Source organism: Lipophrys pholis (assembly GCF_963383615.2).
Source record: "Lipophrys pholis genome assembly, chromosome: 3".
Taxonomy (NCBI): domain Eukaryota; kingdom Metazoa; phylum Chordata; class Actinopteri; order Blenniiformes; family Blenniidae; genus Lipophrys; species Lipophrys pholis.
Genome location: NC_137627.1, coordinates 17,566,375 through 17,593,391, shown reverse-complemented (window position 1 = coordinate 17,593,391; position 27,017 = coordinate 17,566,375). Strand labels below are relative to the sequence as shown.

Below are 27,017 nucleotides of genomic sequence, written 5' to 3'. Positions count from 1 at the left end.
TAATTTCTGAACATCTGGTCTGCTTTGTGTCTCTTCATGAAAACATTCCCCCAGAGGTTGGTTCTTCAGTTACAATAGCAAGTGTAGTACTGCTCTCTGAATTATCTAATATGTACTGTAGATCTTGACTTCATCTGTAATAAGCTCTGCATCATCCTCCAGTCCAGAGGATTAACCGTCCAGCTCCTCTCCAGAACGTCAACATTCAGTATGTCAGTGGAAGGAAGTTCCTCGACAAAAACCTCTGTGTCAAACCCCAACCAATGCTTCCTTCACATTTCCTGCCATGTGGATACCTATTATTTAATTATAAAGTATTCAGCGGTTTTCATATGGCGTTTTTACCAAGCATGTGCGAATGTCCTCATGAAAACATAAAATCGTACAGCTATTCACAAATCTTTATTTTCTTTAAAAAGACGGCCACGTGTTGAAGATGTGCAGGAAAAGAAAAATCACACACGATAATAGAAAGGTAACACGGAGCTGCCACACATTTCATCCGTCTCTTCACGACTCGGTCGCTGCGTCCGCTTCAGCCGACCGACGAGTGGCGACGTCCGTGCAGCTTCAACTTTGTCCATCGTCCTTCATTTTGACAGCAGGACGGCCGGGAACATGCAATCTTTTGTAGGAGGACAGCGGTCGATGTTGGAGGCTCCGCCCTGGAGGCCACGGAGATCTTCTTGTAAAGTCTGTCGCCACCTTCGGGTGAAGCCCGCCTGCATGTGGCGGCTTATTTGCCGATTCTCTGGACCACCCAGTCCTGCTGGCAGAGCGGGCAGCGGTTGTTCTGCTTCACCCAGAGCGACATGCAGCAGTTATGGAAGGAGTGGTTGCACTCGCCCCAGACCACTGAAAGACAAGGGTGGGAGAAATTACACTCGGTCACGTCAAACAGGAAGTACATCTCAGGAAAGTCCTGGGCTTCTTCGTCTTATTGGGACCAGTTAGATATTTTAATCTGCTTCATGGTTGTCTTTATTCACATAAAATTATACTTTCAGTCTTGTGTCTGACTAAAATATCATTGATTCTTTTACAGAAACTAAAGCTGTGGCCTCGTTCTGCCCCCCATTTGTATTTTCGACTCTCTTGTAAACATTTCCAAGGTTTATCAGCCAACATTTCACTTCACTTTTTCATTTTTTTGGAGGACTTTTCTTGCATGTAATTCTAGCATTAAATTCACCGTGTTTAAAATAAGAAACAGAGACTCTTTATGGCTTCATTGAGCCACAAATAAAAACTATTTTCTTTTTGAGGGATTTGTCAGACGGATTTGTAATGTACCCAAGACCATTTTCCTGATTAAAAACACACAATTCTGGTTAAACATTAATGTTTGCAAAAATCTCCTCAAATTATGTAAAAGCTCCCTTTGCTGTGAAGCGTAATTCAGGAGTAAATTATTGGTTGATAAACCCCAAACTAGACATTTTCACTAAACTATGAGCTTCTTCTCCACGTGATTTCTGAGTCAATAGAGCCGACTGCATTAGATCTACCAGCAGTTCCTTTAAAGAAATATGCGACTTCTTTTATCATCAAAACAGGCTGAATGAATGTGAAACCTACACCACCTTGCAAATCATTCGCTTCACAATGAAATATACCAGGGTATGCACCACTGTTAGAGAAGATCCTCAATTCAGGCCTTTCTATGTGGAGTTCGCATATCATATTTACTAGTGATCATTTGAAGACATATCTAAATTCATTATTAATCAAACCCTAGCTTTCCAAGCCTGTAAATAAAACTCTCAAGGGAAATCACACACGTCAAAACCAAAGAGAACAAACAAGCGTAAATGTCAGAGGTTTAAAACAGACAGGCTTCAGCCATCAGCACATAGTTTCACAGATTATAAAGTGTGATAAATAGTGTGCATACTTAGTCCTTGTGACAGTAATGTTAGAGAGACTAAAAATATACAAACTGCACATTTTTGAAATAATAAAAAGTAGAATTAAATGAGGAAAGATTGCAATTCAAAACAACCATTTATTTTTGGGATGTTCAAATATTTCCATGGTGGCATTCATTTTTAAATATCCCAGTGCATAATGACGTATGAATAATGACAACATCTGTGGATAAACGCTAATACAACATGTCATTTAAAAATCCTTGGGTTTTAGTATGACTTACATGTAATGGTCAAATAAGAGTTAAAGACAAAGCTGGGTGACGATGGCGTTATTTACTGATAAACCAGCTACTGTGTTCGGTAAAGCTGCTACGTTGCTTTATTCCAAAATTAAATAAAAAGCGTGTCTTACCAACACAGTCCTCTTGTTTATTTTCCGCCTGGCATCGAAGACAAGCGTCTGCAAAAGAAGAGAAACACGTTATTATTGCACCGCTGCTGGGACTTCACGTTAATGTTAGCCACGTTAGCTCCGCTAGCCGCCGGTATCCGGGGCTGGGGCGCCGCGTTGGCCGCCTTAAAGCTTCTCTTCCCCGGACTCACCCATCACCTGCACCCGGCAAATGGCACAGGTATCGCACTCGACGTCCCAACTCCACATGGCCACCGCGTTCCACTTCTTCAGGGAGAACATCTTGTCCCCGCCCGACTTGGAGCCCGAAGACGTGTTGTGCGAGAGGACTAAACCCGGCTCGTCGCCGTCATCCATCTCTGCTGCACGGTGAACCCGGTAAACCGGTAACGTTAGCGCGGCGTTAGCAGCTCGCGGCTAAACAAAATGGACGCAACGGGGCGGCTGAGCTAATGCTAATGCTAGCCGGTTTATTCAGGTGTAATTGCTACATGTCGGCACCAGGGGGCGGTGTTGTTCAGAAAGTAGTGGGATCAGCAATCATAAATACGATGGATTAAAAAAAGAAAAAATATTTAATCTCACGTAATATTCTAATACATTTTCGGGCCTTATTTTAGTACTTACGATTAATAAGGTAGAATTACTAAGATAAACAACATAAAATTGTCATTAGATTTTTTGTAATAATTCTAAAATATATGGTCAATTAATTAATTTCATTTCATTCGAATAGAATGATAGAAAACGGAAACTTTTCCATTATTTTTCAAGTTTTTGAGACGTACAAAGGCTGTATATTTATTTGTATATCCAACTGAAGTTCGTGTTCTGTTTAACACAGTGCACTGGTTAGTGCTCTCGCTGCATAGTGAGAAGGTCATTGGTTCAAATACCTCCAGGGCCTTTTTGTGTATGTTCTCCACATATGTGCATGCTTGGGTTTTGTCCAGGTACTCCAGTTTTCTCCCACAGTCCAAAAACACACACTGATACACAAACATGCATGTGAGGTTAACTGGTGACCTTAAATTGTCCCAAGGTGCAAATATATATGGTTGTGTCTCTGTGTGTTTGCCCTGCGGTGGACAGGTAACCTGCCCTTGCCCTTAGCTGAGATTGGCTCCAGTGCTCCACTACCCTGCAGGGTATAGCAGTATAAAATATGTATGCGTGGTTTCTCTATAATTACATCAATATTGAGCACTTTTGGTCGCATGTGCATCAACAAGTAAAACAAATGTTTTAGACTTGGTGGGTGAAACGGAGTCTCTGCAAAATTATCCATCTGCTATTTTGTTTGTTTCTGAATCATGTAGATAATAAGCAATAGGTTTTAACCAACATCATCTTATGTACAGCTGTTAAACCGATTTACTTCAATTAATTTATTTCAACTTTGATAGTTAAATCAATTGTTATACTATTGATTTACATAGCACTGTACAGAGAAGAAAAAAACTACTCAAAGGGTTTCAGGAATGATCCACAGAAACATTGCAAAACAAGGAGGGACACAAATAGCATATGTGCAAAGTAGTTGTCACAGCGAGAAATATATATATATATATATATATATATACATTTATGTAGTTCTGAAGCTTAATGATACATGCATGTTTGTAAACAAAAGTCAACTGTACATGTATAACATGATGATAGGAAATAGACTAACATGTCAACACCTTTGCCTCATTACTCATAAACCTGAATATCTGAATGGGAAATGTTTATTAAATTGAGAATTAGAAACAAACTGATAAGTTCACAGTACATGACTGGGAGTGTTAATTCAGAACGCATCAGCTCCTCAAACCGGAAGAAAAATAATCAACAAAAATAGAGGTGAACAAGACCTCATCCCACATTATGAACAAGAGATATATGTTATGTATATGTGTACCTTCAGATGTTGTACATGTCCTTCTTGTCCTTGTCCTCAGTCCGTTTTATACGCTGTGCAACAAGATGTGTGTTCAGAACATTGCATGTTTTCTGCATCCACACAGAGCACATGTAGATCCTGACATTTTACAACACAAAATTAGTATTTTCTTTATTCTCTCATTAATCACTTTTAAAACTGTCGACATATTTCTGAAGAATGTCATCAGTCATGAGCTGCGGAGGGGAAACTGAAGCTCGGGCCCATTCTGAGCCATAAAGCAGACTTTAAATCATCAGATAAAGAAATAAGAATGTGAGTTGGTGATTCAGACTCTTATCGCTATACGCCTTAAAAATGATTTATGATTGTGCCTGAATGCTTTTTGTTTTGTTTTGTAAGATTTTGTGCCTGAAAGCACAATATTAATTGGTTATATATAAAATATATGTTGCTTAATTCCCAATTCTCACAGCTGGACCTCACAAGAAGTTTGCACTTTTTTTTTTTTTTTACACATGAATATGTGTCGTTGGTCTACAGCTCGCTCCCCAATGAATGTTTCAATTAAAGTTTAAGTGGTGAAAAGCTGCAGTAAAGACAAACTGCCCCTCTGAGTGAGGGGTGGGAGGAATTAAGAGATGTTGACTCCTTGCCCTCATACAGGGGAAATAAACCTCATCACTTCTCTGCAGCATACACATCCTACATGTGTGGTGTGACCTCATTTACGATTATAATTTCCACTTTTCTTTGTTTTTTTTATAAATATTTGGGAATTATTCAATAGGCATTTGACAGTTGAGTAGACGCGTTTCCGATTGTTCCTGAACGCAGCAGACAGGCTCTCTGCGCTCACTTTAATCTGAAAGTTGAAACCAGAGCATCAAGAAAGTTTGACGCTGGAAAAAAACAAGAAAAATATCCTGAACCTGCAGTGGATGAGGAGATTTGAACATTTGTATTCCAGCAGAGTTTTTCTGTCATGACCGTGATGCTTTATGGAGCAGCAGGTCAGAAGAAACCAGCACCAACAAGACCAGAAACAGGTAACTCCATTATTATGCTTTCACTACAGCCTGAAGTCTGTTATGTATCAACAGCATCACATGAGTATTGTGGTTTTACCTTTTAATGTTTTAGGGTTTACATGTTAACGGATTTAAGGTAAATGTTTTAGAAAACATTTCTGTAAAACCATTGCAATGCCTTTAAAGTAAAAAGAAAATTGTCAAACATGTTATTTGTGGCATCTGCTGGAGGTGCTTGAAATCTCCCTTTGTGACATGTAAGACCAAATTTGTTTCCTGAAGTTCCATGGGTTTACATAAAAGGCAAAATTGTAAGTAATGGTCCTATTTTTTTCTTCTGCACGAAGTTGTATATCATCATAGTGTTAATTAATTGCAGGGACGTTAATACAGACATTGAATCACCTGACTCTGTGCTTCATCCTAACGCTCATTCTCACATGTGAACTTCATGATTATCCTGTAAAAAATATTTCAAATGTACCAAGTTTTTCCATAAAGGAGACATCTTTTAATTTATCTCCAGGTCTGTGTCAATAATGACACATTATAACTTTGTTCTTTCTTGTGGGACTTAATTAATTCCTTAGTATTTTAAGCCAACCACTAATTTTATGTTATTTTGTTCCATAGGAAGTTCAACAACTCATACACATTAAAGAAAAGAAGAAAAAAAAAAGAACACATTTGTGAATCCAATATTGAATAGAAATGTTTGGCAGCAGCTCGCTTCCAGGAGAGTCAAACTTACAGCTGTAGTTCAGCTGTCATTACACTTGAAGTCAAACATCATCTGGTCCTCTCTAATTTGTTTATTGTTCTTTATTGAAAGAGCCAGCTGTCTGAAAAAGTCATTATCAGATACATGCTGGAACAATTAAATTAAGCGTGCCTTGTAAACAATTCAAGACATTTTACCCAAACAAGATGGAGACACAGGGTTTGGTGTTGTCATTTCCATAATACAATCAGCATAAATTCAATAAAAGCAAACTAAACATAAGACTATATTGAGTTTAAAATGGCATTTGATCTATGTGGCTTGGCCCACAGGCTTCAGCTATAGGAGGAGTTTATTTTGTTTGATGCAGTCTGCAGTGTAGCGTGTAACCTGACTGAAGGTTTATTTTCCCCTCTGTGTGTGGCAGAGCTGAAGATGAGGGTGAGGAAGGCTCTGTGGCTGGTACTGGGCATGCTGACGCTGTCCCTGCTGCTGGTGGTGCTGGGAGTCTACGCCACGACTCGCACCGAGAGCCTGCATGTGACCGGCTACGCCGCTGGAGTTATTGTAAGTTTTCCAGTGATGATGGATTGATTTGATAACATAGTCGTTGTTTTTTTTAATGTTTGCTTTTTCAGTTTGCAGCTCCTGCAGGGAGATGTTCAACTTCAGCAAACATCCTCGGGAGGCAATATCTAACATGAAATTCAAGCTTCAGTCTTTCACACTTGAGGTCTATCGGATTTCAGTATAAGTTGATGGTCCAATCCCGGGCTCACACTCATAAAAGTACAAGCAAACCCAATATCCAATACCCACTGACATCAGCCTCGCGGCAGAGCAGACGGAGGAGTAAAGGAGAGGCAACATCAACTGTGTGGGAATTCTTTAAGATAAACGACAGCGACGAAAGTAAAGTTGTCTGCAGATGCGTGCCTGTGCAGATCAGTAATTTGATTGTACGTCGACAAAAAGGGATGAACATCAGTCGTTGCTACCAGAGGTATTAGTGAGGTGAGACCTCGCTCGGCTCTGCAGACAACACGCGGCATTTCTGTTTCTGAAGAAAGATACATCAAACCGTGCAGAGAAGATCGAAATAGACAGGAAGTCCTCACATGATCTGAAAAGCTAATTAATTTCTAAACATAGCTTCTCAAATTAATGGCCAATCATGTAACACTTCAATAAATCAACATTACGTCATACCTGGTGTCAAACAGGCAAGCTCAGAGGCACAAAAGCACAAATATAAAGGAAAAATGACCAAAAAATAAAAAATAAAACGTCTCTCACTTGTGAAACACAGAATCATTCCTGGTGGGAACTGCAGTCGAACATTGATGGAGCAAAACCACACCACTGAAGTGGTTGTGTTCCATAAAAAGTGGTTTTGTTGCATTGCTGTGGACATAAAGTCCACAATAATGCGTTTTTTTTTTTCATTCTGTGTGGGAATGTGGTTATATTTCAGGGAAGTGTATGGCAATGCCATGTTCGGGAAAAAATGTAAGCTCTTGTTCTTGTGCTCGGGTTGTACAGCCAGCAGTCGAGCCTTTCTCTGGTTTCGCTGTGTCTTGCAGGCTTTTTTCTGCAGAAACTATGACATCTGACTAATATTATTACATTTATAATTGTTCACTCGACACTTATATTCCCTTCTGAATTTGAACCTGGAAAAGCTGCACGGTTCTTCTGCCGGTGTTGGATTTCTCCTGAACCGCAGGCCCATAGATTTCTAGAAAAAACAGTTGTCACACGAGCTCGTGATTTAAAAACAGCCGTCACTGGTTGCTTGCATATATTGCTTAACACAAAGCAAACCGTGTCCTCTCAAATCTTGTTTTCACAGTTGATAGAACTCGTATAATTCATCCTTCATTTGGCCGGTGTGTCGTCTTGGAAAACACCCAAAACAAAGTGTTAAAACTTGTAAGAAAATTAAACATATTTCTTCATTTCATATCTTCTTGTTTCATCGCATCGTGTCCTCTGCAGCTCACCCTCGGATCATTCCTGGGACTCCTGGGACTTCTGCTGGAGGAAAACCGCAGGCAGCTGGTAGATTCTCTTCCTCGCTCTGTTTGTCTTTAACACAGGAGGCTTCAAACTCCCGGCCACTAACAGCCTGTGCTCTCCCTAATTCTGTCCTGCAGCGTGATGTCAAAGATATGGTGCGATTTGGTTACGTTCGCGTGTGTGTGTGTGTGTGTGTGTGTGTGTGTGTGTGTGTGTGTGTGTGTGTGTGTGTGTGTGTGTGTGTGTGTGTGTGTGTGTGTGTGTGTGTGTGTGTGTGTGTTTTGAAGAGGTATTATGAAGACAATATGATCAGAAGTAGTGTCACATGTCTGGCCAGAGGTTACCAATGTCATTAATTTTTTTGAAAGGTTTAAATTAGGTACATAGGACAATCAATACCAATTGTTTACAGTCTTGTAATATTGTCATACAATATTTTGAATAATTTTGTACTACTGGAATACTCAAGTGGGAATCCAATGATATGGTGGTTCCAAGCTCATTGGAGTTTAACTCATTGGTCCTTTAACAGATGATGCACACGCATCAAAGTCCATCCATCGATCTTCCTACTATATGTCTTCATCTAGATTAAGATCTACGAGGCAGGATTGCGGCTTGCACACGTCGCCAGACAGTCACAATCCTTCACACATTAACACCTTTAGATCTTGTTAACCTCACAAAGATTGTTTTGGGTTGTGGCAGGAGGCTGGAGTGTCTTTAGAAGACCCCCTCACGAGGCACAAACTCCCCACAGAAAGTCCTTGTTGGCCAACAACATCACATCCAAATGTGCTTTCATGATGTCCTCGGATGTTTTCCTTGAGCACACCCAGCTCTGTCCTGCTATAAAAAAACAGTGTGTTTTGGCCAAGAGATGATGCAGAGTACACAACTGCTCTCTCATCATTGATTTGATGCACTCTCACACACTTACACTCCGTGTTGAAACAGTCCAAAGTGTAGGTGTCTTCTAATATTACTGTTGTTCAGTTTTATGTAGTTTTATGTAACAGCATGTAGTTTACAGTCATACATGCTGTTTTTGTCTTGTTTTAGTTCTTACCTTTAGCGGAGTTATAAACATTAATACTCATTTTATTTTATTTATTTATTTTTTGTAATTTTCACAGTTTGTTTTACTGTCTCTTGTAGAACAAACTGTGAAATAAGATGTATAGCTTTAGGAAAATATCTTGATTTCTGTGCAGACAGCGATTAGCATTATAATTACTGTTATCGTTATAATTGATAATTGGTATTTAGGAAAAGTAATTTCCCTGACGTCTAGATTTGTCCTGCTGTCGTTACCTTTCTGGTACCCCCAACTCATACTTTAATAACACATAACTGCACATAATGACCACCGTCAAAATCAATGTGATGGTAATGAATGTTTAATTTAGTGAAGCGTCACATTACTTTGAGACATGAAGCTAGAAGTTTCAAGGACTTTGAATCTTTGCCTGAGTTCAAATTGGATCAAATATTCCAAAAAATCACTTTTCTCTAAGCATGACATTTCATGAAATTAGTGTCATGAGAGTCACCAGCCTCAGAAATGTACAATCAAATCTTGTGCGGTGGAAAACTTCAAATGAGTAAAACAGAAAAATCAGATCATTGTGTGCTGGAGTTCAACAAGGAGACTTGACTCAGGATGAAGCCAATCAGGCATGTTAGAGCCCGATATGTAACAACGACCCAAACTGTTATTAAATATAATGTAATAAAACCCAAAATGTAACAACTGGTCAATAATGTAACAAGACACTGATCCAAAAAAACTTTAACTATTACATTATGAGGCAGGCAAAATCTTTTTTCCATGATATTGTAATAATTTTATTACATTATGAAATGAGTCAATGATTTGTGGTTTGGACTTGAACTGCTTCAAATTGTCTATGTCTGAAAGAATGAGCTTTACAAGTTTGGACTTTTCGTTCATACGTATATCTTTATACAGTTTATGGTATTCATGTATGATTGTTGTTGCCCAAGTTATCTATAGTCTTCTTTTCTCTATAATCTGTAATCTATTTCTCCAATAATCAGTACAACATAATGTATAACATTAAACATATTAAGATCACATTTAAATTCTTCTTAAATCTTTTTACATTATTGGTCAATTATGACATTTTGGGTTCTATTAAATTCTTTTAATTACATTTTGGTCTCTGCACTTTTGTTACATTTTTAACCAGTTATTAAAATTATTTTACGGATTATGGATTTTATTCCATTATATTTTATAACAATTTGGGTCGTTGTTACGTTTTGGGTCATTGTTACATGTCGGGCTCCAACAGGGCTGAAAGCAAAGGTCATGCAAATTTGATCAATAATAATTCTTCTGGTGTTCATCCTGAACAAATGTAGGAACAACTACAAGAAAAACTTGAAAGAACACAAAGAAGCAGACAAACGGGTGATTACACAAGATTCTTCTTCTTCACTGAGATTTCTGAGAAACAAGAATATGTGCTGCCACTGAAGTAATCTGAAAACGATCTTTACCCTTTTAATCAAGTCTGCATCCAGCTGTGAGTGTATGTCAGAGCATTCCAGATGTTTTCCTTCTTAACGCTCTTTAAAGCTACTTTATATCACTGAAATTGGACTAATTCTGAATTCAATAAGCTTCTGAAATATCTCATTTCCCAGGATCTAACAATTGAGTTCCTTTGATTTTGAACGTGTTCAAAACATCCGCACATTGTTTTTCTTTACAAGATATTATCGTAGTCGTTGCAGATGAAATTACTGCTGGACTGGGGAGAGACTCTGTATTTAATATTCTCACGTCTGTTGAACGACATTTTGAGAAAGTAGCCAGCCTTGAGAAGTCTTCATTTTACTTGGCGGATGTCATACAGTTGTTCAGAGTCTCGTGCAACATGCATGCGGACTCAAGGCAACTTTTCCTCAATTTAACCGTCATATAAGATTCTTGCAACACTTCTGAAACATACTGAAAGACGAGGCAACTCTTATTTGTTTGGCACATTCCATCAAAGTTTTTTACATCAACAGGAGTGAACGGGGAAAAAAACCTGTGATTTTGTCACTGAAAGACAGAAAGGTCTCCAGCTTTGTTTTAAAAGTTTTCCTGCACGTTTCTGGAAGTTTGTTTTAAATTTCTGTTTCATTAAAAAAAAAATAACACCAGATTGTGAATGTTTGGTTCTGGCTGAGGGACTGAAAGCAGGTTTGATCCAGATGATCTGAGAGGTCTGGATGATAAACAGAAGGTGGAGGAATGAAAGTTTCTTTCTGTTACTCTCAATATTGAAAGGTGATATGATACAATGAGAGTGATGAGACTCTGCACAGATGCAGGGTGAAAACACAATTATTTTGCTGTGTGGTTCCTATTTCATGTAGCAGCGTTTCATTGTAAAGCTTTCACACTGTAACCTGCAGCAAAGTGTATGTGTTCAGACAGTATTATTCCTTTTTATTTGGCTCCAATGTTTATTTTAACTATTTCTAAAAGATATAATATGTGAATGATCAATTTCACATTTATAAAGACCAAGAGAGTCATACACTACCAGATCTAGTCTATAGAAATATTGAATAATGTTAAATATTTGTGAAGAAAAACATTAGTTTTTTTGAGTAAATGTGGTTTTAACATCCTGAATCATTGTAATTTATAGACATTCTGCTGCTGTGTTGAGTTACATGACCAGGATCAAACTTTGAGATACACTAAGATCTACTAAGATCTGTTAATTCTTTTACAATACATTTGTAAATTCACTCGTTATTTTTGTGTTCTTCCTCCAGCTGAGTGCTGCCATTTTCTTCCTCAGCTTTGGGATCATCAGCTCTTTCCTGTGCCTGCTCATCGATGGTGTTTGTACCGTGCTAAACATGGTGAGTTACCTGCTGCTCCTGCGAGCACTGCTGCGTCACGTGATGAAAACCAGAAACACGAGACAGTGAAGAAACAATAAACTCACTTAGCACTGGTACCATCTGTACAGCGTCTTAAATATGTTGGCACGATATTCAGATTTACACTTCACACAATTCTTTCCATTAAAAGTGTTCCTTCTAACTATGGTCTGGTATTTTTTGTATTTTTTTTTAACTACCAGAATACCTGCATACCGTGAGTTCAAAACATCACTTTTAGCTCGGTATTGAAGATGTTTGAACAAAAAAGATCATATCATATTTGGCTCGACACACACACACGATGGATGTCCTGCTGGTGTCGTGATAATGAACAAAAAAACGTTTAACTTCCACTGTCAGTGCAGGGACACAAAACTAAATTTCATTGCAGTGAAATGATGGAGGAATCAAATAGTATAGAAATACTTCTATGACATGCAGGATGTCTGCTCACTGTTGAACCCTCTGACCTACAATGTCCTCTATTACAACTGTATTATGTGAGGAGGAACTCAACTTTTGCATTATTTAAAGGTTACTTGCAGATATTATGCAAATAGTTAATTTGATGCCTTTATTACAGTTTGATTTTTTTAATATAAAATGTTTGAAATTGTATTCATTATCCATGATCATATCAGTTCATATCTTATAGCTCATAAATTCGGAGAATATATTTCATTTTTTTCTTGTTTTTATTCCCTGTAATCATATAATCTGAATATTTTCATTATGTTTTGTTGTTAGGACATGCGCCCACTGAAAGCAGGAAGATGTCAACATTACAGCACCGGCGACAGCTACATGTATGAGAATTTCTACACCTCTGTAAGTAAATAAGCTCAATACAAGCAGGATGCAGTCCTCATTATTAATCTGAGTGGATATCACAGTCTGATTTACAGTTAAATAAAGCACCAGGTTTTAATCCTTCTTTTTTTTTTCAGTTATTTGTATTAATTTGTAGTATTAAAGTTATATTTGTTGATTTTCTTCTGTGACGGTGACTCTTTGTTTTCCTTCTTTAGGTGTCTTGCTGGACTCCACAGGAGTCCTGCACCATGACGGTACGGAGTGGAACCTGTTACTGCTGCGATCTGTACAATTGTGCCAAGTAAGATGAAGTAGAGTTTTGCTTCTTCCCGGGTAGAAACACAAACTAATTCATCTTCTTACATATTCCGATGACCACCACAGAAGAAAACACTGCAGGATTTTTAATGCAGAGGCGTTGTGTCCTTCTGCAGTGGCGGATACCTCAGCAACTACTATGAGTTTGTTGGCGTGCGAAGCTGCGACGACGTCTTCGTCCTCTACATTTTAATCTGGATCCTGTCCGGTCTGAACCTCGTGGCCTTTTTCACAGGGATACTGACATCCGCCGTGCTGGGCAGCATCAAAGTCTCGGTAAGCACAATCCAGCTCAGGTTCAGATGGTTTTTGTTGGGGGTTTTTTCACTCCCTGGTTCAGTCGGTCAAACTGCAACAGCTCCCATTAGAGGCTGGGAACTTTTACACTTTTACTGCATTTTGTCTTAAGAAATAAAAAACACATCATTTCTATTTAGAATTTATCACAGTAATAAAACCAAAAGCAATCAATCTAAATATCCCTTTAGGTGTGGAAATAAAGAGTCTTTTTTATTCCTTTTTATGCCTAAAATTAACTGGATTGAAAATATATCACCAGATCTGAATCACTCTTTTCACTGCCATACGGAGATTTTACTCTGTATGCAGTTTTATACTGGAGCCATATTATTTGCTACAGGTGTGACAAAAGAGAAGAAGTCTGAGTTTTCTCCTTGATGTGAGGTAAACGGGGCACACAAGAGTGAGAGTCCAGGGTTCATATAACAGACTCAGAGCAATTTGATCTTTTAAAGAAACACCCAGAACCGATACTACTGCTTTTGAAGTAGCTTTATTTACTCTGCAGGGAAGGTATATCCACCCCGGGTGGTAAAAATAATGTAGCTGGAGGGGGCATATGTAGACCAGAGGTGGGATTTATACCTCCGTCACGAAATGTTATTAGGCCAGATCTGACAAACAATGAAAGAACACTGAATTATTGGTCTCAGGTGAAAGAGATCGTTGGAGTTTAACACTGAGAATGTACTGAAATAAAAACAAGTATACATTAATCTCTGCTTTCTGCATTATTGTGGAGCAAATTGTAATTGTAGATTAAGTAAACAATTAATTTTATTTTATTTTAAATTAAGTAATTAAATTAAATTAAGTAATCATTTTAATACTCAAATAAAATAAACAAAAACAGCTTCAGCGTTACAACAAAAAAATATTGAGTGTAATGAAGGATACAATTTATTGTAATCAGATGGCAATGTTTGGAGACGCTCTTTCTATAAATGTTATTTTTGGCGGGGGAGTCCACAAACTACATTGTTAGGGAGAGTGCCTCTTATGAGTTCTGTGTTTTCTTATATGTATGTTGGGTTCTCTATACAAAAAAACTCAGAGTTTTCATTGCTCAACAGTACAATTAATCTTCTTTCACTGAGTGAATACCCACACATCATTGTAACTCTGCACTCTTGTATGAAAAATCTAATTTGTTCTTTGGTCTGGCTATAAGAAAGGACCATCACACTTATCAGACCAGTCTGAACTTCTCATTCTCACATGGAGCATCTTTCATAGATGCTGAACTAAAACGGTGCCAAACAACCAATAATGAATACTCTCTAAGAGAAACAATACTTCAGTGTTCTTTCATTGCTTATCTGCATCCAATTCAATGTTCTTACGAGAAAAAAAACTGTGCAGACGTTGAAGGAGGGCATTTTTCCAGTTTTGATTTGAAAACAATGACTTTGACTATGAGCCGAATATCGACAGAATATTGTCAAACCAAAAAGAGTTTGTGGCGTGCCACTTTTAGCCAACTTCACGAGACACAAATACTCCCATGATCGTCTGCTGTGTCAGACCGACTCATGACACGGAGCCGTTCTGACTTATTGTGGTGCAGATAAATGATTTGATAAGCAACAGGGAAGGTGCAGCATGCAGGTCACTGAGTGGGATCACAGACCTGCCGACGTCATCCGCTCAATGAAGACGAGTCTAAGGGGCTGAAGCCTGGAGGAAATCGTGAAGATTTCTGATATGATTTGACCTGCGACAGTTTTAAAGAAACAACACAGATTAATGAATAAAATTAATGAATGAATGTTTTAATTTCAACAGACATATCTTTATTCTTTATATAGACATTCAAGTACAAATAGATGCATCTTGAACTTATAGTTGCATATGACTAAAAAAAACTCTCTAAAAGTGATTCTGTGATGGTCGTTTCTCTCTCTCTCTCTCTCTCTCTCTCTCTCTCTCTCTCTATATATATATATATGCCAACTTTCACGAAGATGTTTTTGATGTTTTTATTTGTTTTTCAGTAATATCGTAAAACCCCAAAATCAGATACAAAATAAAAGGTTCTTCCATTCGAGTGAGTCCACGTACGCTCTCACATTCTTCGCATTAAGTTACTAATTTGATTCTTGCCTTCCGCAAAAACGTCTGAAGGAGCGAGATCAGATCATTTCCTGGAAGAACCGAATGAGCGTTATCCACCATCATCTTCCTCTGAATGTTGGCTTTGTTCTTTGGCGAACAAACGCAAGCCAAGATGATTTTAAATCCACACAGCGTGTTCGAGGCGTGGGAAACGTCTCCGGTACAGTGGTCAGATGGCTGGAAAAGCAAATCGGAAACACTCGCCTACTATTGTCTTCACGCTCTGTCAAACATTTCTTTAAGAGCCGGTTCAGTTCTTCTACTCATCCTTAAAAGTGTCCACAAAATTTACTCTTGCAGGTTTTTATAGCTTCCCTATGAAAATGACCCATAGCGTCAGAAATGTCACCCCTCCAGGCTCTTATAAAGACTCCCAGTTGTACATCACTGCTGCCCTCGGGCACTCCTCCTCTTCGCTCTGTGCCAGAAATACAGTAAAGGCAGCAAATACAGGATGTCGAGTTGAGTGAACAATGTAACCGGAGAAAGGAGGTGCAGCGCTGACAGTTATGGGTTAACGGGGATCTCTCTGGCTGCTTCGCCCGAGTCCATCAGTATTTATCAGAAACATTCCTTCCCTGCTCCTCCCGGGAGGAGGCGAAGGACGGTGGTTCACATTGCTCAGAGGGCTGATGTGTGTACCACTGCACCGCTCCAACAACACGTTTCTGTGAATACAAAGTAATGACGCCACAGTATTTGTGGTATTCCGTGTCCCACAGGTTGTTTATGACCGGAAGCTAAAGCAAAATGACAGGAGCAGTTTTTGTTCTTATGTCTAGTTTATATTTTCTGACATTGTGACAAACTGTCACGATGATACGTTACGGATCTCCGTCAGTCAAGTCCCTTTATTTATTTCTCTGCAAGTTTTGATAGTTGTTTGTGATTCAGATTGTAATATCTGAAGACCGTGAACTGTCCTTAACTAAATGCACGGCTTTACGTTTGACTGAATGATCCTTCATGTCCAGTTAGCTGACACAGAAGAAGGACAAAGGTGCCCCGTCAAGCATGAACTATGGAAAAACAAAAGCAAAACAATTGTAAGCACATATTGTGTACATTAAAAGTCTCTCTGGACAAAACACACTCTTTAACATTCCCCACACAAAAGTTTTTGGCTTCTGTGCAGCATTGTTCCACAGAGAGACTGAGACGTTTACACAGCGCGCACACACACACACACACACACACACACACACACACACACACACACACACACACACACACACACACACACACACACACACACACACACACACACACACACACACACACACACACACACACACACACACACACACACAGCTGCTCTTATGAGTTAGTTTCATGTTCTTGAAGTTGTTGGATTAAATATCAATGAGAGAATTAAATCTCACTTTGGTTGCAGTTGTTGCCATTTTCTTTCACCGTGATGCTTCTCAGTGACCTCATGCTGTCTAACATCCAGAACCCCAACCTTAAATAAACCTCACGCCCTATAGTTGGACTGCATTTTAAAATATTCACGCCGATGATTAACTTCATTGTTTCCAGTGCAGTGGAGCCACTGTGGGCTCGGCCGCACTCATCACTCATTTCATTCTGCATTTTGGGGTCTTTTTTTTTCTTTAGCTTTCTTTATATTGTCCATTCATCCATCCATCCATCCATCCATCCATCGTTTTCTTGGCTCAGGAGTCACCATATCACTGAGCAGCCTTATTTAGACCATATCATTTAAGAACAGGTCTTTCACTATATGAGATCCTGTCCAACAATTCCAGTATGTTAACTGTCTGATTTGTTGTTCTTCCCTCTCCCATCTTCACATTGATCATTTTCACATTTCCTTATCTTTTTCATATTCATTATACTTTTCTTCTGAGCTTTAAATTGCTCTCCCACACTCCATATTGCATATTTTCTATGTATTTTTTGTGTTATTTATACTGCAAATAAACCTTAAAGTGTCGGGCAGAATGGTTCTTCTGTGTGGAGATTCATTATTAAAATCCCTGAAGTGTCCTGTAACTGCAATTGTGATTCTTTGCTATTGTTCATCCCTCACTCATGGTATCATGCACTTTACTGACAAGCTTTTCCTTCTTCTGGCTCTGGTATATTATATTAAGTACACATGCGCTTACAGTACGCAAAGTTTGTGGCCGCCGACCGGTTTTGGATTTGACCTTGAGCATATTTCAAACAGACCACCCAAAGGGAGGGGCATTTGTTTTGAGGTAGATAATAAATCACTGAGGATGTGCGTGTGTATGTGTGTTTTCTTTGCGTTAGAGTTTCAGCACTCCTGTGACTGACCTTTCTGAGAGCATAGCATCTTCCCCAACAGCCCCTCTGCTGATGGACGCCAATGCATACAAAGCATGCCAGCTCCACCCAGTCAGTACGACACACACACACACACACACACACACACACACACACTGCAGCGCTGTTTCTGTCCTGTTGATGAAATGTGTTTCCCAGCCCTTAAAAATATAACCATCAGACCTGAGTGTTTTAGATCCAAAATCGCATCTTGAAAAGATTATTACAATCAATTATTTGTGTGTTTTCACCCGGTCCCAAGTTTACATGCAAATTTAACGGTTCCTATAAGAGATCACAGACAATACCAGGAAACCCAATTCCCAATTCATGTCTTTACAATGCTGTAATGTTTGGAACTGCTGTGTATGATTTGTTTTGTTTGGCTGTGTCAGTGAATAATCCCAGAAAAGAAGACTGTCAAAGTCCCTTTATTGTTGGATAAATGATGGAAATCCATATCAGATATCAATGCAGTCCAACCTGGATCTCTTTTTACTCTTGGGTAGACAACAGGCCAATGCTCCACAGAGAGACGTGTTTCCGTTTAACTCATCTGAAACAATTTGTTGTCCAATTCTCTCAAATCAAAGCAAATGTTCTTGAATCACCTTCAAAAAGAAGGACCAGACTGAACTATTCAGTGAAGAAGTCTGCAGCCTGCTGCTTTGAAGGCACATATACTTTAATTTGCTCATTACATTTTGTTGCAGAGCAAACAAATGGACTCTTATCCTGCAGTTTTAGGCAACAGATGATCCAAATAACCAGGAGAGATCAATGTTCCAATCCTCAAACCATGGATGAAACCTAAAAAGGTCTCATTCATTTAAAAAGCATGTGAGAGTGTGTCAAGTTAGTAAAATTATAATGTATCTGTCTGGGTTTAATAAGGTCTGACCTTGATCAGGACAATGAGAAATTATAAATCATATGGAAATATGTGTATAATGCATGTAATATAGAGTTCAAGCTTGTTGTGTCTTTACCCATCTTCACCTGTTGGCAGCTCACATTCACTACTTTTTTAAAACGGTTGACTCATAGACATAATTAGACTGTTGCAGACTGTAGAGTTTTTACAAGACATAATTATCTAGGTATATATTTTTCCTGAATGAGAATGTGACGTGGTGTCCTCAGTTTGTAAAAAGAAAACAAGAACATCACAGATTCCGAGTTAGAAGAGTAGCTTATTATATCCATGTTACGTAAGGACATCAACAAATAAATCTTTCACTGTGTCTCCTCTCCTTCTCCAGTTGGCACCGGCATTTATTGATCCCAGAGAGAAGACAACTGCCTCACAGATCTCTGGTTCATCCTCGATGCCCCTCATGGAGTCCTCCCCTCCTCCCTTTGCCCCACTGGGCAGCCTGCCGCCGTACAGAGACCGCGATCTCCCTGCCTGAGGTCCACAGACCTCCTCAACCGGCACAACTTCCAAAACACGAAAGACAGAAAAAAGCACAGTGAGAAGGGAAATCAGGTGCAACTAAATTACATGAAGTTATTAGGATTTTATTGGTCCGCATGGGATCTGTTCTGATCAGAATCAGCTGATTGCAATGAGTGGATCCGTATCAGGCTTTCTGCCCAGCGTCACAATGGCACAGTTGTTACGATCTGGCAGGACGACTGGAAATATGGGAAATGTGTGACCACCCAGGAAATGTCTACTCAGAATAATTGCACAATCAATTGCGTGCAAGCGCCTTACTGTGAGGTACCGAAATTTAGTGGAAAGAAGGATATAGTGAATAAAGAGCAGTACAAATAAAAGCCACTGTCTTTGGTTCAAGTGGAAACTGAACTTCTACTGTACATGAATAACAGACTTATTTTCCCCAGAGTCAACATTTTCCTAAGTGAAACAAGTTTTGACGAAAGCCTGAATTCATCTGAATCGTGACCACACCGTTACCATGACGATGAAGGCTCAGAGCATTATCTCCTGATGTTTCAGCCGGCGAGTGTGGCTGTTCTGCTATTTTGTAAAATGGTTGTAAATGAATGCTATGTTATCTCTAAAGTAGCTCCCTGAAGTTGACTTCATGTGTAGAAGTGGGACCAAAACTTCCTTGCGGGAGTCAAATTTTGATGGTCTTTTTTTCTCGCTATGCTTAATCTATCGCATACACATGAATATTGGGGCTGTGTGTGCTTTCGCTGGTATGGACACATCAGCCTCAGGTTTATCTGGACAAGATTTGTGTTCCATGAGGCCCCTCAAGCATGTGATTTTCACATTGTTTATTTTACCAACTACAGCCTCTTAGAATGTGTTTTGAATCAACAAAACTGTATGAAATAAATTGAATATATATTCAAGCACATTAGTCCGGACTGTGTTTATCTCCACGTGTTACCTTGTGTGTTTTCTTCAGTAAGACCCGTTGACATTCACCGTCTCCAGCTCCTGATGTCCCTGCCTGGCATTCATGTATTTACAACAGACAACATTACATATTTTAATGTACAGTAACAGCTTTTGACTTACAAAAGCTAAAAAAAGAAAAAGTCAGTGTTAAGGTTGTTGTCATACAGAATAAAGACTTTTAACAACTACTTTATTTTAAGACCTCCCCTCCTGCCATGTGCCGTCCTCTCCTCCTCCTGCCTCCTTCCTGCTGCTAAACATACAGAATGTCTTCAGAGATGCAGGTCTAATGTGAAGCATGAATGTGAACCGTTTTATAACTAAACAGAGGAAATAAATCAGTCATGATGGAGCATCTCACTATATAAATATTCAGAACACTGGTGGACTAATGCTGATGATCACCTAATCTAAACCTGGTAGTTTATTACAGATTGCTGCCATGATAAATGACGCCAATAAATGACCAATTACATTTATGTCAAAATCTACATTCAAAACTCAAATTATTTTGTGACGTCGACGTTGACGATGATCAACCAGGGAGGTTGGCCTCAGTGCAAGAAGACTTCATGAGAGAAGTAGAGGGTTCACCTAATGAAAAGCACTTGGAGGATTTGGACCATTCAGAGTCTGTCAACAGGTATTTGTCCAAACTTTATCGCTCTGAGGAATTTTAGCATTTTAAGAAAAAAGACTAACTAAACTGAAACTAACCATTTTTCTTTCTTGCTTATTAAAGATCACCACAACAAAATGAAGAGGAGACACAGTGCATGACTTGTGACTGCCCCCCCCCCCCCCCCCCCCCCCCCCCCCCCCCCCCACAGGAGAAGAACCAATCCAACAGTAACACAAGTAAGCACATCAATGACAAGACAAGCTCTTATTCATAATTGAAAAATGCCTGGAGCAGTTGGATGGGCTTTATTTTACATATAGTTCATTAGATAGCTGCACTAACCTTGGTAGATAGCCTGTTTAACCAGCATTGTTTTACACAACAAACATCATTTTGTAAAGGAGAAAGCAAAGGAGAATATCTACAGTGGGGATCGGAATTTTGGGCACCCTGAGTCAAAATGTGTATAAATGTGAATAATGAAGCCAATGGAAGCTGACAAAGTCTCCAAAATGCGTCATAGTACAAATGAATCCATCGTGGATTCTGAGATGTTTTTTTGGATCATTGTCCATTTGTAGAAGCCATACTCTCCTCAACTTCAGCTTTTTCACAGACGGCGTCACGTTCATGTACAGAATTTGCTGGAATTTAATTGAATCCATTCTTCCTTCCTAGCGGTGAAATGTTCCCTGTGCCACTGGCTGCAACACGACCCCAAAGCAAGATGGATCCACCTCCATGCTTAGCAGTTGGACAGATGTTCCTTTCATGAAATTCTGTTACCTTCCTTCTTCAAACGTACCTTTGCTCATTCCGGCCAAAAAGTTCTATTTTTACCTCCCACAGGACTTGTTTCCAAAATGCCTCAGGCTTTCCACGTGTTCTTTTCCCAACTTCAAACGCTGCTTTTTGTGGTGAGGAGAGGTTTTCTTCTGAAGACTCGTCCATGAAGATCATATTTGTACAGGTATCGCTTTATAGTTGAATAGTGTACCACAACTCCAGAGTCTGCCAAACCTTCTTAGATGGTTCGTGCAGTCAAACGTGGGTTCTCACTTGCTTTTCTCACAATCCTGCGAGCTGTTCTGTCTGATATTTTTCTTGGTCTTCCAGATCTTGTTTTTACCTCCACTGTTCCTGTTGACTGCCATTTCTTAATTACTTTCCGAACAGAGGAAATTGGCACCTGAAAACGCTTTGCTATCTTCTTATAGAACTTCTCCTGCTTTGGGAGCATCAATTATCTTCAGTTTCAGAGTTGTAGGCCACTGCTTAGAGGAACCCATGGTGCTGGATTGTTGGGACAAGGTCAGATGAGTGTGGGTATTTAAAAACCTTTGAAATTTGCATCATCTGGTCTTTCCTGATGATGATTGAGAACAAGCCATGACCCTGTCAGGTTAATTAGGGTCTCAGCTTTCCTAAGGGGGCACTACAAAGTATTAACTATACAGGGTGCCAAGACTTTTGCAGGAGTTGTTTTTTTTTTTTGACGTTATGGGAATGTCTCATCTGTAATCTGATGCCTTTTGGAGATTTTTCCAGCTTCCCTTGGCTTCATTATTCACATTTATGCACATTTTGACCCGGGGTGCCCAAACTTTTGATCCCCACTGTATAAACAAATAAAACATTCCAAAAACATCCAAACACTGCTGCATGAAGATGAGTCTTGTTAGAGCCCAGTATGTGACAACGACCCAAAATGTAACAGCAACCTGAATTGTTCTAAAATATACTGTAATAAAACTGATGATACTGATGATTGGAGAAATAGACCTAGAAAATAGAAAATGACCTGGGCAACAGCAATCATACGTACCATAAACTGTTTATAGATCAGTGCCGTGCAGGCAGGGGAGGCAGTGCCTACTCAGGGCTGAATTGAAAGGAATGAAAAATTAATTTTGAATATTTGTATAAATTATAATATAATTATAATTAGTTTTTCAATTTACGTTAGCTCACAGTACCTATAGGTTTGAAAGTATCAGCATGTTGTGCTTTTCCTAGCCCAAATGACTCAACACCGCTTTTTACTCGTGCACTGTCTTACTGTGAAGGCCACACTCTCTCCTGGAGGAGGAGTGGATGTGTGAGTGAGGCACTGAGCTATTAGATGTGAGAGGTATCGCTTTGATTTTGTTTTGATGGTCAGACCTTTGCACTGAACCATACATTATTGGAAAAGAACAAATCTTGTTTATTTATTACACTTTATTTTCGTTGTCCAAATTTGCTGTATTGAGTTTCAAACTGAGTTGGTCTATCATTCTATCAATTGTTTTACTTAAGGTTTTAGTAAGAGGCATAACATTGAGAAGTATAATTATATAATGTTAAAAGTTATCATTTTTGCATTTTAATCATCTGATATTCAAAAGTGAATAATTTCGATCACGTTATTTGTCTTGTTTTTTTCATGTCAGAAGGTTGTTACTGAAAGAACCAGTTCAATTTCCAGACAACCTCAGTAAATACATTTTTTACCACAATCAAATGGATTTTCACCAATATAAACATTGAAACGTGCACCTGTGTGTGCTACTAAATTAGTCTTTGTTCTACCGAAATATTTAGTGTACAGTCCTGTGATGACAGAATCATTAAGCTTTACATCTTAAGCCATTTTGTTGTGGAGAAAAAGGGAGAAGCAGAGTTTCTCAGTGGTTTGCGATGTAGTTCGTGTTTGACATTTCTGCTTAAACTAATTACGGATCGGTCAGGTTTCCAACATGTGTCTCCCCCCCAATGTTAAACTGACTCCTACGCCCTTGCCTACGCCTTTGGGTAGAACTATCAAATGTTTTTTTTGGAACACACATTACCAGAATTGAAAACGAAGTGAAATTGAATTAACTTTCGTCTCGTGGCACTTTTATACTACAATATACTATTATACTTCATACAACGATATCAGGATTGGTAAAAGGCCAAGAATTAAATCTGAAGTCATACAACTATCTTTCCAAAGCAAGTGTAGGTTTATCGTTGCCAAAAATCTGACATGCATCTAAATCAAGCTTTACGTCGCCGCAATCCAGAGTTCATGGCGAGGTGGAAAAAGTCCACCAGTGCAAGCAATGATTACAGACAGTAAATTAAAGAACCACTGAACAGATAAGGATAAGCCTTTAAACACCTGGTGAAATGTAATTAAAATGTGCCATCTGAGATCGAGAAAACATGGTTGGTTAAAGGGTTTACAGCCTAGACTGCTGTCGCTATGAAAAGTTTTGAAACATAAAAAAAACTGAACAATAACATAGATCACCTTAGAGAACTGAGATTTGTTTTGGCTATTGACATATAAGAAATAGGATAAATGAAATTATGGCTGAATGGCTGGAAGGCTACTTTCTGAGAGCATGAGTGGGAAATCAGATGGAAAAACATGAGGCATTTCATCACTACTATCCAGAGGGTGTATAAAACGGTGTTGGAACAAATTATTAAAGGGTTAAACAGAACTGATTGGCTGTCACTTCTCTTGGGACAATCTAAAAAAATGTCTGGAAACGAAATTTCAAATCAGGATTAAATTCGTCTCTCTGACAATTTTATGTCAGTACCATAACAATAGATCTTCAGCGTGACGCAGACAAATATAGAAAGTGGTTGGAAAAAGAAGCTCCAACATTATAGGACTGGTTAAAAATAATTCACAATGAGAAAAGCTCATGTTCTCGATAAAAATGCAAAAGGTAAAATGTGACAATGTGTGAACTCAGTCCAATATTTCACATAGAACTGCAGGGCTTTAATGGAAGTTATAAACTAACTTCACATGGGAAAAACTGAATTTGACATCCTCCTACTCAGTTTTTAACTAAATCGCATAGAATATTATTGTGATTGTGATTAATACTTTTATTTTGCTTATGTTTGTCATATTATGTATGTATATGTATCTAGTTTTTTGTTTATGTGTCATCAAGTTTTAATACCTGCGGTTTGTAAAATGATGCACCATCATGAGGTGCTACAGTTCCTGTTTAACAGACCTCCTGATTGATTGACTCACCTCTTTCCTCACGTACTGCCTTCATATGATGCAGTTCATTGCCGCTCTTCTTGTATTACTTTTGTGTTACTCGCCCTCCATGATGATTAAAGCTTGTTGGGTGCGGTTTAGATGTTGATTTAGGTCCTTTATTATGACTTGTGGCAGTTTGCTCTGCAGCATCACTTCACGTTGAAATGAAATCAGTAGATAACAAACTGTGAGGCCTGGTAACAGGGTGGTTATGGGTGAAAACAGGGAGTTTTGACCTTAAGCCAGTTCTGTGGGGAATTACTGGATACTTTTCCTCTGTAAAACACTCAGACTTCCAAAGATGATGGAAAAATAAGGAAAAACATCCACTAAGATACTGAAACATGGTTGCTTAAGAGCCAGCAGTAAAAACACACGACCATCAGGAAAACGTTTAAATAGACTGAAAGAGAAATCGATGTAATGGTTCAATTGTTAGAAGGGGAAATGTCTGTAGCAGATTTCAGAGCCTCCAGTAGTTGTTGAGATGTTTTGGTGAAAACCACAAATGTCAAATCAGCAAAAAAGTGAGGATCACCACAGTCTTTAAACCTCAGAAGGCCATAAACTTGAGCACTAACATGATGGTTCTGTTTTCCTCTGTCGACCATGGTCCTGTTTCATTCATCTCACTGCAATGAAATACATTAAACCTGCACTGTTGCACGACAACATTACTCCTGATTCATATGCTGCTCCTATATCCATTACCTTGTTCTCATTGTAAGGTTTTGTCACTAATTTGATTCATTACTGCACAGATTTGTACGTCACCACTTATTGTCACAATCCTATGTTGTTGTGATTTTCATATTGCTATGGCAATAAAGCCGTCCTATGTCCTTTTTGACATATAACCATCTGTGTCCCAAATCCTGCTTTACAGACCATTCTTCTGTGGCCAACCTTTATAAAAAGGTACATACACGTACATATCAGTATGTACGTGTGAGCTGCTGCTCAGTGGCGGACTAGTCAGAAATCCAGGAGGTGGATCAGGCTGCACATTTCACGCTTTCTGCTTCACTCTGGGTTGTTTACTTGAATAAAACCACACATACATGGACAATAAACTATATCATCAATTCATACATCTTTGATCCTGTGCACTTTTCTTTAAATAAGGTTTACAGACAAGGAAAAGAAACTGCAGCCCATGTCTTGTCTTTACTATGCAGGCCTCTGATGTGATCGCCAATAACAAAAATAAATAAACAGAACCAGGTTAGAAATCACCAACAGTTGTGCAACCTGCTGAAAACACAATAAGTGGTATTTATGTATAATAATCCATCCACTGTAAAAAAAAAAAATATATAATAATAATAATAATAATAATAATAATAATAATAATAATAATAATAATAATAATAATAATAATAATAATAATTTCAGTTCAAAATGCTTCTTGTTAAAGAAGTAAATCTGTTCCTTTCCCCACTTTCGTCTGTGTTTCCAACATGGCTGACAGGACTGCAACTGTTATGTAAATCAGGCTGATGACATTTTAAGAGCAACATCGGAAGAAGACCATAGTCATACAACAAGGTTTAATGTGTACCTTTAGAAATGTGCTTTATTGCATTAAAAACAATTTAGTGCTCAATTTGACTGACAAAAGCACAAAAACAGCCTTCATAAAACTGCAGTTTTGTTTTTTTAATATGTTCGGTGGAAGTATATATACTTATTTGTCAGATATATTCCACTTTGCAGATTATATCCCCAACGTTTCTGAACCTTTCAAAGGTACTAACTACCAGCCTAAAAACCAACCCCAAACTAAATGTAGGCCTCTGTTCCAGCAATCATGACTCATGATGAAGAATTTAGTGCATCGTAGGACTTCATGTGATCAATGTTAGTTACTGAGAATAGCCTTCTCCTGTATACTCCACTCTTCTCTTTCTTGAATATTTTGTATTGTTGCATAAGAATTTCAGTATATTCTACATAATTGATTTCTATTTGACTTTTATGTTCCATCCAGGATTAGAAAAAAACAGCTACTATTACAAAAGTGACCATCTCAGGTGGATCATCCAAGAGATTTCTGCACAGACACACAGCTGGTTAGTTATCAACGTATGATTTGGAGTTTTTGATGTCACAGTGAGATCCAACCGTTGATGACAGCATGCTGGGAGAGACTGGAAGTTCTTCCATAAATAAAGGTAGATTCATAAATATACAGTAAAGACTGCACGCGGGCTTCAGGGAACACAAAGCAGCATGCGTCCTGTAATGTGAAGACATCCTGTGG

The 27,017-nt window shown here is 38.7% G+C and overlaps 2 protein-coding genes across 2 annotated transcripts; one reads left to right on the top strand and one right to left on the bottom strand.

Moving 5' to 3' along the window:
• Positions 1–387: 387 nt before the first annotated feature.
• On the bottom strand, positions 388–2,680 carry rnf7 (ring finger protein 7). The gene is made up of 3 exons (XM_080459216.1): positions 2,475–2,680; positions 2,284–2,331; positions 388–855 (listed from the first exon to the last, which is right to left on the bottom strand). The coding sequence occupies exons 1-3, from the start codon at positions 2,638–2,640 to the stop codon at positions 737–739; spliced, it is 333 nt and encodes a 110-aa protein (XP_080315342.1). The 5' UTR covers positions 2,641–2,680; the 3' UTR covers positions 388–736.
• Positions 2,681–4,783: 2,103 nt separating this feature from the next.
• Positions 4,784–20,279, top strand: LOC308107247 (transmembrane protein 255B). The gene is made up of 9 exons (XM_080459478.1): positions 4,784–5,217; positions 6,348–6,487; positions 7,919–7,981; positions 11,741–11,830; positions 12,602–12,682; positions 12,883–12,968; positions 13,102–13,261; positions 17,681–17,785; positions 18,976–20,279. Exons 1-9 carry the CDS (start codon positions 5,154–5,156, stop codon positions 19,123–19,125), a joined length of 939 nt encoding a protein of 312 aa, XP_080315604.1. The 5' UTR covers positions 4,784–5,153; the 3' UTR covers positions 19,126–20,279.
• The last annotated feature ends 6,738 nt before the right edge of the window (positions 20,280–27,017 follow it).